The following is a 14,524-nucleotide window of genomic DNA, read 5'->3' as shown; positions in this document are numbered from 1 at the left end:
ATAATAAAGGCTCGGAAAGCAGTGACAGTTTTTAAATTGTTATAATAACAAATTTAAATTTGTGATTCTATACCTATATGATTATGAATTATCATATGCATTCTCTTTAGACATTTATATTGCAATAAAGTTGATATATAAATAAGTATGTTAATTAATTGTTATTTTAAATATGTCAATCGGTGCCTATATCAATTTGAACTATCATGTGTACTCTCTGTAGACATTTATTTGGCATTAAAATTGATATATAATTAGGTATGTTAGTTAATTGTTATTTTTTGAAAGAGATTAATCGTTAAGTTATATGATAATAGAAATAATTTAGAATGCTTATAATAACATAAGAATTAAAATTAAGGCGCAAGATAAATTTATTTTCAATGACATTTAATAGTTTAATCTTTAATATGGATCAAGGAGAATTGAATCCAGAAATTGTTTTTAGATTGTCTGCAATGCTTGATGAACAAAACACTCATGTCAAATCTTTTAGAATGGCAAAGGACCGTTATCAGCATGAATCCATAAGTGACCTCAAGCTGAAATTGATTTCTGATAGAATTATTGATGGAAGAATTTATAATCTGCCAACTGTTTCTGAAGTAGCTGCTCTTATTGTTGGGGATGTTGACAACCCTTCAAAGAGAGACATTGTTTTGGAGAAGCAAAGTGGTTAACTTCAAAGAATAAATGAGTTGCATACACGTTATCTGGGATATCAGTACCCTCTCCTATTTCCTTATGGCGATGATGAATATAAGCATGATGTTTGCTACAGATCTACATGTTCTAGACAATACAAAAAGAACATATTAACCATTAACGTTTGGTTGTGTTTTCGTTTGAGATGAGCAAACAATTTTACGGTCAAAGAGATCTTTTCAATAATTTTTGGTTGATGATTATTGTTTGATGGAGGCACACAAACTTAATTGGACGAGGAACAATCAGACACAACTCAGGATTGACAAGTATAGTAATTTGAATTCCACATCTGACCCAAATGAGAGCCAATGAGCTAACAAAGGAAAAAGAATCATATTATCGTCATCATTTGTCAGTGGTAGAAGATATATGGATCAATTATACTTTGATGGAATGGCAATTTCTAGCTTTATTGGATTCCCTGGCCTATTTATAAAGTTCACGTGCAATCCAAATTGATCAGAAATTAATAGACTTTTATCACCAATGCAATTCAAAATTTCAAGGGTATTCAAAATAAAATTTGATCAACTTCTAACGGATTTGAAGAAGCATCATGTTCTTGGTAAAATGCTTGGATGTATGTGTCATATATTATTCATCAACTCAACTATGTCGTGAACATTATTTACATTTCCATATTTCCAAAATTAATACTATTATTAATGTTTTAATATTTTTTATATTGCAGAAATCTACACAGTAGAGTTTCAAAAAATAGGATTGCCTCATGCTCATATACTTTTGTTCTTACATCCATCTTCCAAGTACTCATCACCAGAAGACATAGATAATATAATTACAGCTGAAATACCAAACCCTATGGAAGAGCGTGAACTATATGAATTGGTCAAATCTCATATGGTTTATAGTCCTTGTGGAAGTGCAAATAGTAGATCACCATGTATGAACAATGGAAAGTGGATGAAGTACTATCCAAAAAAATTCCAAAGCACCAGAATTGTTGACCAGGATGGGTATCCCATTTATAGGAGAAGAGGTAATGGACAAACCATTGACAAGAATGATGTAACTTTTGACAATCATTATATTGTCCCTTATAATCACAAATTGCTTTTGAAATATCAAGCTCATATCAACATGAAATGGTGTAATCAGACCACTTCAATCAAGTACTATTCAAATACATTAACAAAGGTTATGATCGGTTAACCGTTGCTATTATTCCAATAGAAAATGAATCATCAACTCAAGTGCAAAATATAGATGAAATCAAACAATATCTTGATTGTAGATATATGTCACCTTGTGAGGCATGTTGGAGAATTTTTCTCTTTTTCAATTCATGGTAGATCACCTGCAGTTGAGAGATTATATTTCAATCTTGAAAATGAACACTTTGTTATTTTTGATGATTATGAGGTTATTGATGATATTCTTTCTAAGCCTACAGTTAAACACTCAATGTTCACATCCTGGATGGAAGCAAACAAAACATTTGTTGATGCAAGAGATTTGACATATGCTCAATTTGTTTCAAAGTTTGTATACATCAGTGGTAATAAATGTTGGAAACCAAGGAAGCTAGGGTACACAATTGACAGACTCATTTGGGTGCCTCCAAGCAGTGGAGAGTTATTCTATTTAAGAATGATGTTAACATCCATCAAGGGACCATGTAATTATGAAGACATTAGAACTGTCAACAATGTGATTTATCCAACTTTCAGAGATGCATGTTTTTCTATGGGCTTTCTTGAGGATGATAGGGAATATATTGAAGCTATAAAAGAAGCACACAAGTGGGGATCAGGTTACTACTTAAGAAAATTGTTTGTCACAATGCTTACTTCAAATAGCATCAATCATCCAAAACATGTATGGCAACAAATATGACAACTCTTAGCTGATGGTATTCTTTATGAGCAAAGAAGGTTGTCAAACATGCAAAGTAAATATTTCACTTTCAATTGTTTAATTTTTTCTATAATTTCAATCGTTAAACCACATTAATTCGATGAATACGTTATTAAGATTTGCAGCTCACTGACCAACAACTGCAAAATCTCACTTTGCTAGACATTGAGAATCTATTACAAATAAATAGAAAAAAGTCTTGGGGAATATCCATCAATGCCATATCCAGAAGGAAGAATCACAAGCCAATTAGGAAATATGCTTATATATGTCGAGGTGATTATGATAAAGAAGAATTGAAAGCTGAATTTAGACATTGCTTTAACTTACTTACAGGTTTCTTCAACTACCTTTGTTAACTATCATAACTTTCTAACATAATCATATATTTGTTGCTAACAACTATTGATTTCATTTTCTAGATGAGCAAATGATCATTTTTGATAAAGTCATGAAAGCTGTAAATGATAGAAATGGTGGTACCTTCTTCCTTTACGGTTACGGCGGTACTAGTAAAACTTTTATTTGGAAAACATTAGCTTCAACATTGCGTTCAGAAAACCACATAGTTCTCACAGTGGCATCAAGTAGAATAGCATCATTGTTATTGCATGGGGGAAGGACAACTCACTCCAAGCTGGCCATACCATTTCCTACGCTTGAAAACTCTACATGCAACATTCATCAAATGAGTGGACTTGCAGAGTTATTAAAAGAAACAAAGTTGATTAAATGGGATGAAGCTCCTATGACACACAAGTATTGTTTTAAAGCATTGGATAAAACCCTCACATATATCATGAGTTTCAAGGACAAAGGAAATTCAACTTTTCGAGGAAAAGTCATTGTTTTTGGTGGTGACTTCAGACAAATTCTTCCAGTAATTCCAAGAAGTAGTCGTTCAAACATTATCAATGCTATAATAAATTCCTCATATATTTGGAACAACTTCCAAGTATTAACTTTAACAAAGAATATGCGTCTACGAAATAGTATAAACAATACAAATCAATTACAAATTCAACAATTTGCAAAATGGATTTTATATGTCGGTGATGGAAAATTGTCATAGCCAAATGATGGATATGCATTGAATGAGATACCTGAACAATTTCTGATAACTACCTATGATGATCTCATTCATGCTATAGTTAATAAAAGTACTTATCCAAATTTAGTTTACGAATACATGAATGAGGAATTTCTACAATGTAGATTTATTTTGGCGTCAACAATTGATGAAATAAATGATTATGTCTTATCATTGATCCCAGGTAGATCGGTCAATCATTTTTTACATATTCATAAATGTTATTATGTGAACATTAACACATTTTGTTTGACATGAAGGTAATGAAAGAGAGTATCTAAGCTCAGATTTTATTGATAGTCAGAGTCTAATGACAATGAGGCTCTCCAAGGACTTACTTCTGAGTTTTTAAACTCGCTCAGAACTTCAGGATTGCCTAACCACAAAATCAAATTGAAGGTAGGAACACCAATTATGCTATTGAGAAATCTAGATCAATCTGAAGGCTTGTGCAATGGAGCAAGAATGATAGGCTAGCAATCCATGTCATTGAAACTAAGGTAATGACAAGCAAAAATGTTGGGAATATCTTCTATATTCCACGAATGAGTTTGTCTCCATCCCATTCACCATGGCCTTTCAAATTAACAAGGAGATAATTCACTTTGACAGTTTCATATGCTATGACAATCAACAAGTCACAAGGACAATCACTAGCAAATGTTGGATTATATCTACCTCGACCAGTTTTCAGCTATGACTAACTATATGTTACTTTTTCAAGAGTTCGATCAATGGAAGGACTTAAAATAATAATACACGACAAGGAAGGAAAAACAATCAACACTATGATTAATGTTGTGTTCAAAGAGATTTTCCAAAACCTTTAAACATGTACCACTATAACACCTACTACTAAATGGAACTCCTATTCATTTCTTATTACATTTGATTTTAACATCATATTCCAACACTTTAACATGTAAGACCATATTGCAAACAATTACACCTCATTTCATTAATTTTATACCAAAACAATTAATTTTTTTCATACCATTTGTAATTGTAGGTTTGATTTATAAAGACAACATCAAACAATATATGTCACTTTGTTATACTACTTTGGGAATAATTTTGGTTTAATCATTATATACTATGTTTAAAATATTTATCAAAATTATATTTTGGATGTAATCATCATATATGTATATGATCATCTGTTACATTTTAACTTTAACCAATTTATGAATGCTTATCTTTTTATATATACATATGTATGTTCCTAAAATAGAATTCATACGCTAATCATTCTAAGCATGCGTACAAATAATCTGCCCCATGCAATTGCTAGTATTAGGATTAAATTTCACTCATTTTATTTTACTTCTTAACTCATTAATTAAACAATTAGGTAGTTACATAATTAATAATGACGGAGCAATTGTGTAGTTAATAGGATATCTCATTCTATATAATAAATTAATAAACCTAATTTTTTATTATTATTAATTTTTGGGAAAACTATATAAAAATACCTTAAACTTTATGCATTTTACAAATAGGCACCACAAACTCTTTATTCTTCCTAATTATTTCTTAAATTTTAAGGATTGATAAAATTAATCCCAACATAAAAATAATCAAGCAATCACATTATACTTTTGAATTTAGATAGACATAAAGTCAACAGTTGTTGTAATCCTATATCTTACTTGATATTCAACAAATATTCATCTCAAACTACCCGAATGATTAAAATTTATAAAATAAAATCTAATGAATAAGGTAACACAATTTCAACAATAAACTATGTCTGTTGTTGTAAGAAATAACATCATCCAAGATAAACTTAAATATACATTACGAAAGATAATTGATAAACAAGGCATGAGAGTAATTTTCTTGAAGAGAGGAAGAATTAAAGTGACAGTTCAGGTTAACTTATCAACAAAAAAATTAATCCTATACACCACACAAGATTAGATATAAATTACATTCCAGATTTCAAAAGTAGAAGAACAAGAGAATGCTAAGCTCACTAAAATAGTACCCAATATTAAGAATACAAAACGATATGCACCAGAAGGAAAAAACATTAGCTTTAAGCATATTCTTAGAGATGGATTAATAGAACATCAAGAAATTAGAGGTCATCAATGGTAAATACAATACAAACTGTTAGGATTTACCTTCATCAATTGATACCTCAAAATTTTCGAATGTTAGAGCAAAACATTTTTATGAGTAATTTAACAATATATTTATACATGAACCAATTTCATAAACTGATAAAGTTTAAGAAATAATTAGGAAGAAAAAATAGTTCATAATACCTATATTTAAGAGGACTTTATACACTTTTCCCTTAATTTTTTTTCCTCTTATATCTTCTTATCAACTAAACTTTTAAGAAACCCACATTATTATTATTATTATCATTAAAAATTTCTATTTTCAGTTTGACTATTTTGTTTAGCCTATTGCCTCGAATGAATGATCTTTTATTCTTTATATCTGGATAATCAGATTTTGCCAACGCATGGAGAAGATTTGGACTCAACCTTGCATTCAGCTTCATCTTTTGCAATATACAACAACCCTCTTGAACATGATGACACAGACCCACAACAAGTTTTGAAGAAAACAACTCCTACTGAGTTTAGCTTTGGGTTGAAGAAGATGGATTTTATTGAGGAAAATGATGTTGAACTTGAACCACCTAGTTCTCCTCCTATGTATCTTGCAGTATCAACAGGGGTTGGGATTGATGGAACTGGCTTTGATCATATTGTTGGATCTTATTATAATATATTTAATCATAACTTGCAACAAGGTGAGGATCTTGAAGAGTACTTTAAAAAATGGTTGATGAATATCCTAGCTACCCTTTGGTTCTTAAAAAATATGCTCAGCATTTACAAGTTAGTTATCTGTTTTTTTGGATCTCTCTTTCTTCTTGCAAGTTAATTGTTTAAGGCCTCATACCAAAGCTTAAGGATTTCTTGGTTTGAGAATATAAATTGCAATATATAGAAAATATTTTCTCAAACCAAATGAACCTTAAATAATAGTTGTCATCATTGTTTCGTATATAAATCTTATAAAACAACAAATGGATAAAAATACGGGGTACATTCATAATTAATAGAACATAGAATGAAAGTTCCATGCCACTCTTATAAGTGTCTATTGTATAACTATCATTCTATCAATAATAGTATAAAATGAAAGCAGAAAACGTTTTCTGAATCCAAACAAGCCCTAATTGTTTCACATTATACATTAATTTTGTGCAAGAGATGTGGCTGATGAAAATGAGTTGTGTTAATCACTTATTGCATAGTTCAATGTTTTGTCAATGAACATGATTTATGATAGAGCATCACGGCATCGTTCAATCCACATAGTTGACCTCACCTAATGGGATAAAGACTTTGTTGTTGTTATTAATTTGATTCTTCCTTTCAAAAAGGCATAAATTCTGATTCAGAAATGAATATATGCAGCAGCTTCTAGAGTTTTGGATTAATATGGTATTCAACCATTGGTTGATATTGTACATCCCAAGAACCTTACCTATAAGCCAAAGCTGCATGTTAATCAGGCCTCACAAAACTGATGCTTTCTTAAGGATGCTAAACACTCTATACACAGTTCAAACTTCAAACTTGTTATTGTCACTGATGCTTCATCAGGTATAACTGCATAGCACGTCCCTTGGCTACTTTTAAAGTCAGTCATTCTTGATAATGTTTGATTATCAAGTTAAAGTAAAAGCGCGGCTTAATGAGATTCTGAGGTTGCTGATCTAATCAAGTTACAACTGTGTTATTGTCTCGGTTATATCGGACAGATGTTTAAAGCTTTTGTTAGGAAGTAGGATGAATGATTATGGGATTGGGTAGCATACTAGCATGACAATATTGTGTCATGTTTTGTTTGTTTTGTATCTGGTTTAAACTGTTGTAATTCTCTTACCGCAACTTTTCAATAAATTTTACTTATCAAAAAAAGGTCACAACAGTGCAAATTCAATGTTGGGTATTTATTATCTGGGATATTTAGAAAACTACATGGCTACAGGCTACTATGGATCTCCTTATAATCTGTACCAAAATTGAGAAACTTATAGCTACTCAAAAGTTTCAGTCATAAGTTATTTGGCATGCAGAACTAGTGTCACTGTGTCATAACAAGTTCTCTTGTCCCAAGAGGCGAGACTTTATCTCATAAAAACCTAGAGAAGAAAAATCTGCATAATGTCCATAAGGATCAAAGCACTTCACTTATATGGTTTGTCAATATAAATAGAAGACCATTTGGTTCACTAAAACAACAGAATTTTAAGACAAAATTATAAAACCACTAGGAGTTACATGGTTACCTACTTATGAAACTCTTATTTAATCATCATATTTCAGTGCCATTTAGAGTAGCATGATTTTGTTTCTCAGTTCTTCTCATATGCTGACTGCTAATTTTTTACACATACTAGCAGTCTAAGAGAGACATAGAAGGCGCTGAGGAGTACTTTCTTCGCGATACTCGAGCTGATCCTAATGATGGTGAAATATTGATGTACTATGCAAAGCTTGTGTGGGAGCAACATCACGATGAGGATAAAGCATTGGACTATTTCGAATGTGCAGATCGCCCTTCTCCTCAGGACAGGTAAACCACACACTGCCAGAACTATCTGACTCATTTTAGAAGAATGACATAGATATTGCCTTTTACAAACCCCATATATCATCATTTAGTCCTAGACTAGAGTTTGTTATTGATTTTATCATTGTAGCTCCTGAAACTGGAACCTTGTCTTTGAAAATGAAAAATGTTGAGCTTTTCATGTCTTTAGATATAACGGCTAACAAATGAGTATATGACATTCTTTTCAGCCATGTTCTTGCTGCTTATATAGTTTTCTATGGGAAACAGAAGATGATGAGAATGAAGTTAAAAAACATGAAACTGAGGTGCATTTTGGTTTTCTTTTCTCCTTTTTAGGTTTTACTTCTCCATTTTTTTAGTATATTGGACATTGTTGTTTAATACTTATAGTTTATAATGGAGTGCAGAATAACAATGAAAAACAAAAGATTGAACCTACAATACCATCTGAACAAGGACATTTTAGTGAATATGATTTTAACAAAATGATTGGTGAACATCCCAACAATCCTTTCCTTATGAAAAATATGCTCAATTTCTGTTTCAGGTGAAATATTTCTTGCTCATTTTTCTAACGTTCATACACATACATGATACATATATTATGCATGATTGAACACTGAGACTAGTTTCAGCATAGTCTTTTTACCATTGTTTTTCTGTTCTTTTCTTACCTGAAATACTTTGTTCCCGGATTTTGCGAGGAAAATCCTTGAACAGAACACTCAAACATTGTTCTATACATTCCTACCTCTTGCGGAGGCATTTATGGATAATAGACACATAGTTACATACAACTAAGGGAGCCATAACCTATGATTAGTTAGTTGAACTTCCCTTGGTTTAAAATGAAATCTTCAACAAGCAAAAGGCTTGCACAACCCCTTCAAATAACCTTATTTGTATAATGAAGAGTTCATCTTTATTGTTGGAGAGTTATTCTCACTTAGTTTATTGACCGAGACTCGGAGAGTTATCATGCTTATAAAATTGTATTTTCCCTTCCCCTTCTCCACCTTGATGTACAGTCCAAAAGAGATCTTCAAGCAGCAGAAGATTATTACTCTCATGCAATCTTAGCAGATCCAAGTGATGGTGAAACAATGTCAGAATATGCTAGACTTGAATGGGAACTTCCTCGTGATCGCTAAAAAGTTTCATATTTATTTGAACAAGCAGTTCAGGGCTTCAGGCTACCCCTGGGAATAGGTACAATTTTTTCGAACAAATTTTTAAGGATATATGAAGAATTTTATGTTGCTTCACATGCCTGTTCATGCTAACAAGTAGATGAGCAAAGTTCATACTTAGTTACTTGTTTTTCGTGCTAACAAATCCTGCTTTGAATGAATCAAAGAATCGTTAAAACATCGATAACAAGTCTGCAGTGCAGTATATACATGACTCCTTATGTAGCAGAATCCTTGATTAGAACATTAACATACAAAAATAGTAGATGAGGAAAGCTGAAATTCCAAGGCAGAACCATGTTCAAAGGCTCTTATTGAAGAAAATGCCAAGAATGTTGCAAATATTCAAGACGATATACTGGAGCAGGTGCAAGTGAATGCTCATAGTCAATAAAGAAAACCATACATAATCAATGCAAAGAAGCAGATTAGCTCAACCCATAATGAAAACCATGTTTCTTGCTGAAGTTTCTCAGGTTTTTATAGAATAATACTAACATGTATCTAACGATCAAAATTAAAATGATATATTCTCATACTAAATCATTATACTAATTCTCCTATCACTAAGAAAATTACATATCACAAGAGAATATTTTATTTATTAATAGTTAATTTACAAGTGACATGTATCACTTAGTAAGAGAATTAATATGAGAATTTAGTAAGAAGATATATCATTACTTTGTATGTGAATAAGTCTTCAAATGTGTGATTTCAATATCAAAATTGAAATTTTTTACCAGGAAAGAGTTAATACAATTTTTATTTATTTTCAACTTGGAAGTTATGTTGGTCCAACATGAATTTCTGAGTGGCCCATATATTTTTTAATTTGTTAATTAAAAAATAATTGAGGTGGTTTATTTTTATAATGACAAATTTGTAATTATGATTCCTTTTTAAGGACCACTAGTTAGTGGGAGTTTGTGACACAGTTCATTGTAGTTTTACTGCCTAGCCATCGAATGTTTAGAGCCTTAAATTCATTGAAGATGCTGAGAGAGAGCTTTTATTTTCTTCTTTTTTCCCCTCCAGGCTCACTCATGACATAAGAACTACCAAATCAAAGGAAAAAATGTGGATAGTGGACATTAACGTTCAACACTATCAAATATATTACCTCGTGTTCATTTATATGTTTTTTTTGGGTAAAAATAGAATCAATTTTTAAACTTTTATGTATAATAATTTTTTTTACAGAAATATCATTATCTACACACAGAATTTAAGTAGAAATAGAAAACAAGTTAATTTCATTGATGAAAGACAATTATAGTAAATATGATGCAACTATTGACATATTTTTAGTTTCATAATTAAAATAAAACTTATAAAAGTCTTATATAACTAACAAAGTATTGATATAATAATATAAGGTGTCACCAGATTCTTAGAAGGACCAAAAGATCAATCTCAAATAACGACACTTATTAAAAAAAACAATCAAACACCAAAAAGTAATTAATTCATTATCTTCTATTGTACTACGAAAAATTGGAACTTTGAAAGGATTTATGCCTTTATTTCCATTTCAGTCTCATTTCTTTCCTGATAAAACAACCCCTAAAACAATTAGCAAATAGGCCATTCAGCAGCATTTCCAACAACCATGATAGAGGGGAAAGTATAGGAGTGAAGGCACATGCCGATGCTAAACGGGAACACATTTAGTGTACCACAAAGTATGTCACTCCATATGACACTACTTATAATTGGTTATAAAAAATACATTTAAGTTAAAAAAGTAATGATTAAATATACTTCTAATCAATTATAAATAATAACATATAGAGTGGTACATTTTTATGTGACAATAGATGTCTAAACAACTCCATAGGTCTTTGTTTTATGAACTTTTCATGTTAAGCTACACACAACACAAGCATCAAATACTATGCCAACTTTTTCTTCACCCCTTGGTAATCTAAATGCTTAGTTAATTGATGTTGACTTCAAGTTGTGTATCTGTCATTGTACTACAATCAAGAACACACAAAAACCAAAACATTTGCTTCTTGGAGTATGAGGGAAAAGGGATTACACCACATGCAGAAGAATTGAGATAACTGACTCATTTTTTATGTCACAATCCAATTAAAGAGTATCATTTAATTAAAATAAAAAATCTTAAAAATAGAAAATATTCTTTTTATATTATTTAATGAAATATGATTGGTTTGGAACATAAACTAAAATTTTTTGGAACAAGAAGGCACAAAATTTTCATTCATCCAAGTTGATAAAATATTCATTCCTCTAGCTAAATTTTTTTACATTGTAATGTAACAAATTTCTAATTTTGAAAAGCTAATTATATTGCTCTTCACAACAAAATATTTTTTTACCCTAACTACAAGAATTAGTTGTAGTCTCCACATTGTCCTGTCCAAGATTCTTTCTCTATCAGCTATTTATTTACCAGAAAATTTCCATCTCTTTCATCCAAAAGCTATATGTGTAGGAAGAATTTTGCCACCTCACCCAACCATCTTCAACAGTCAATAATCTGTGCAAAAAAGGATATTCCAAAATGACAGAATGAAAATATAGAATTAGTAGGAATTTACACAAACTTATAAGTAGATAAAACATCAATTTCATAGTATTTATATATAACACCTACCATCATGTTTTTTCATCAAATTCCTAGCAAATAGCAACAATATAATCAAAAAAGCAACTCCAGCTGTCCCTCCAACTATTATAGCCACTGTCTTCCCTGTATTTTGTCCTGTCATTACATCATTTGGCAACACCACTTAATATATAATTAATAGAACAAAAACCCAAATTGGTAAATGAAAAAACAAGTAAAACATATTTTATCCTGAAATAAATAAATAAAAAGTCTTAATTTGATCCTAAAAAAACTGAAGTATTGGTCCATAAACAAACAGGTACTGAGTTGCCTCTAAAATTTATCCTAAAATGAAGCGTTTTGATTGACATTTAAGATTTCCAAAGTACAAAATGGAGAGTTTTCATTATGTAACATATGAGCATACTAGCACACTACTTTGAGTTAGGGAATGTTCTCCAAAATTTGAGTTTTTTTTTGTAGTATCAATGTATCCCCTCACCATATGGGTAAGGAATGAGCTAATATATTTTGGGGTGTATGATTGCGTAAATATGACTTCCGGGAATCAAATTTTTGGTACAAAATTTGAGGTTTTGTAAACAGATTATATTATATGAACTTTAGACATAAGATATAAAAATTGAAACTTTATTTTCACCCAACATTTAAGTCATTCTTATCTATTTGGTTCTGAGTGTGTATCAGTGATTACCTGAAGAAGAAGATGATGACCCAAATGAAGGGTGTTTCCCTGGAACCCCATTTGAGTAATAGCTGTAACTAATGAAGCACTTATGTAAATAAACTTGACCTGAAACAGAACTACCACACTCAACTTCAGCTTTTTGCACAGCATTTTTCACACACTCCCCACAATCTGAATCACCAACATCTCCTTCACACTGTCCCATCACATACAAAGATTGGTAGCTAGTAGCAAAAAATCCATGACCATTAACAACCCCATTTTCCATAACAGAAAAAGCAGTGTCCCTTTTCTCCTCAAACCCTCTCCCATTACCATTTTTACCCCCACAAGTCTTGAACAACATTTGCATCCCAGAGATTTGTTCAAACCCAACAACCTCATACAACATGTAACAACCTAGTAACTGAACTCTTGCAGCACTGGTCTTGCCACATAGCTTCTCAGACAAAACTGGTAACTTTCTGACACAGTTGTAGCAATCAGAGTTTGTGAGATCCCCTCTGCATTGGAAGAGACCAGTGATGGTGTTTTCTGCAGTGCCAGAAGAGGCCTTAAAGAACTTAACTTTAGTGGATTGTGAGACCAATGAGCCAAAGAGTGAAGAAAGGGCTTGTGAGTAAACACCAGAGGGATCTGTGAAAGCATTGTTGGAGCAACCCTTATAGACCAAAGTAGTGTAATCAGAAGCAGATTCAGCAAGATGGGGTGGACAGAGATTAGTGAAGAAAACAAGGAGCAAAAGAAGGAACAATGACTTTCTTGGAAACCCCATTTAGGTGTGTGTTTTTGTTTGAGTGAGGTGTTGAAAGAGGTATCATATCATGGCATATTTTTGGGGAAAAGAAAGAGTTCAAAGGTAGGTTTTTTTTTTCCTTTTGGAGTTGTGCTATCACATTCAAAGAGTGCTCTGATAAAGGTTTTTGTGAGTTGTGAGTGATACTTGGATTTTCTTTTTTTGCTAGTGCTTTTTGATTTATGGTCTGGTTGAGTGACTCTACAGTATTCACTTCACATTCTAGTTTTTTGTGGTTATTGGGAATTTGGGATTCACTTTACTTTTGGATGTATAGCATGATGTCTGTCTATGTAGATTAGTATCTACTGTTCTGCCACTCTCTATTACTGGTTGAGAGAGAGAAGTGGGAGAAAAAAGTTTTTGTTTTTTGAAAATGGTGAATAATTTTTTAACTAGGTGAGTAGGTTTTTTAAAATATTTGAAGAGAATGAGAACAAAAGTAGCTGAATAAATAGAGTTAGAAGTAATAATGGGAAAATATTACAGAGAGAAGGTTTTGATTGTTGGAGGGATTGAAACCATGTGGTTTGTCTGTGGGACATTGTTCTCGATCAAGGATTTGAATTCAACCATGAATAAGAAACCTTGTGTAATATTCTCTCGAATTGAACCTGATTTGATTGAACCAAAGCATTCTAATACCTTATTAGATTTATGAGAATTATACTTACCAAATATTAAATATTCAATTATTAGAAATGATACTTATGAAAAAGTTACAATCGAAAATTTGGGAAAGGATTAATTTCTTATTGATAAAGTTGGGAATGATTAAATAAATAATTGGATTTAAAAGATTAACTTAAACCACATGAAGGGATTTTTTAGTCTAAATTTTTGGCAATAAAGTATAACAGTTCACATGTTTGTTATATATTAAAATGTTGGCTTTTAATCTAATTTAAGTTAAAATCTATACTATAAAACATAAATTAAAAGTTAGTCATGCCAAAAAATA

General features: G+C 31.3%; 1 protein-coding gene across 1 annotated transcript; it reads right to left on the bottom strand.

The window, feature by feature from the left end:
• Positions 11,719–13,786, bottom strand: LOC109359186 (cysteine-rich repeat secretory protein 3-like). The gene is made up of 3 exons (XM_019603756.1): positions 12,774–13,786; positions 12,104–12,211; positions 11,719–11,986 (listed from the first exon to the last, which is right to left on the bottom strand). The coding sequence occupies exons 1-3, from the start codon at positions 13,540–13,542 to the stop codon at positions 11,979–11,981; spliced, it is 885 nt and encodes a 294-aa protein (XP_019459301.1). The 5' UTR covers positions 13,543–13,786; the 3' UTR covers positions 11,719–11,978.

The sequence above is a fragment of the Lupinus angustifolius genome, chromosome LG11 (assembly GCF_001865875.1).
Source record: "Lupinus angustifolius cultivar Tanjil chromosome LG11, LupAngTanjil_v1.0, whole genome shotgun sequence".
Taxonomy (NCBI): domain Eukaryota; kingdom Viridiplantae; phylum Streptophyta; class Magnoliopsida; order Fabales; family Fabaceae; genus Lupinus; species Lupinus angustifolius.
This window is presented reverse-complemented; position numbering and strand designations above follow the sequence as displayed.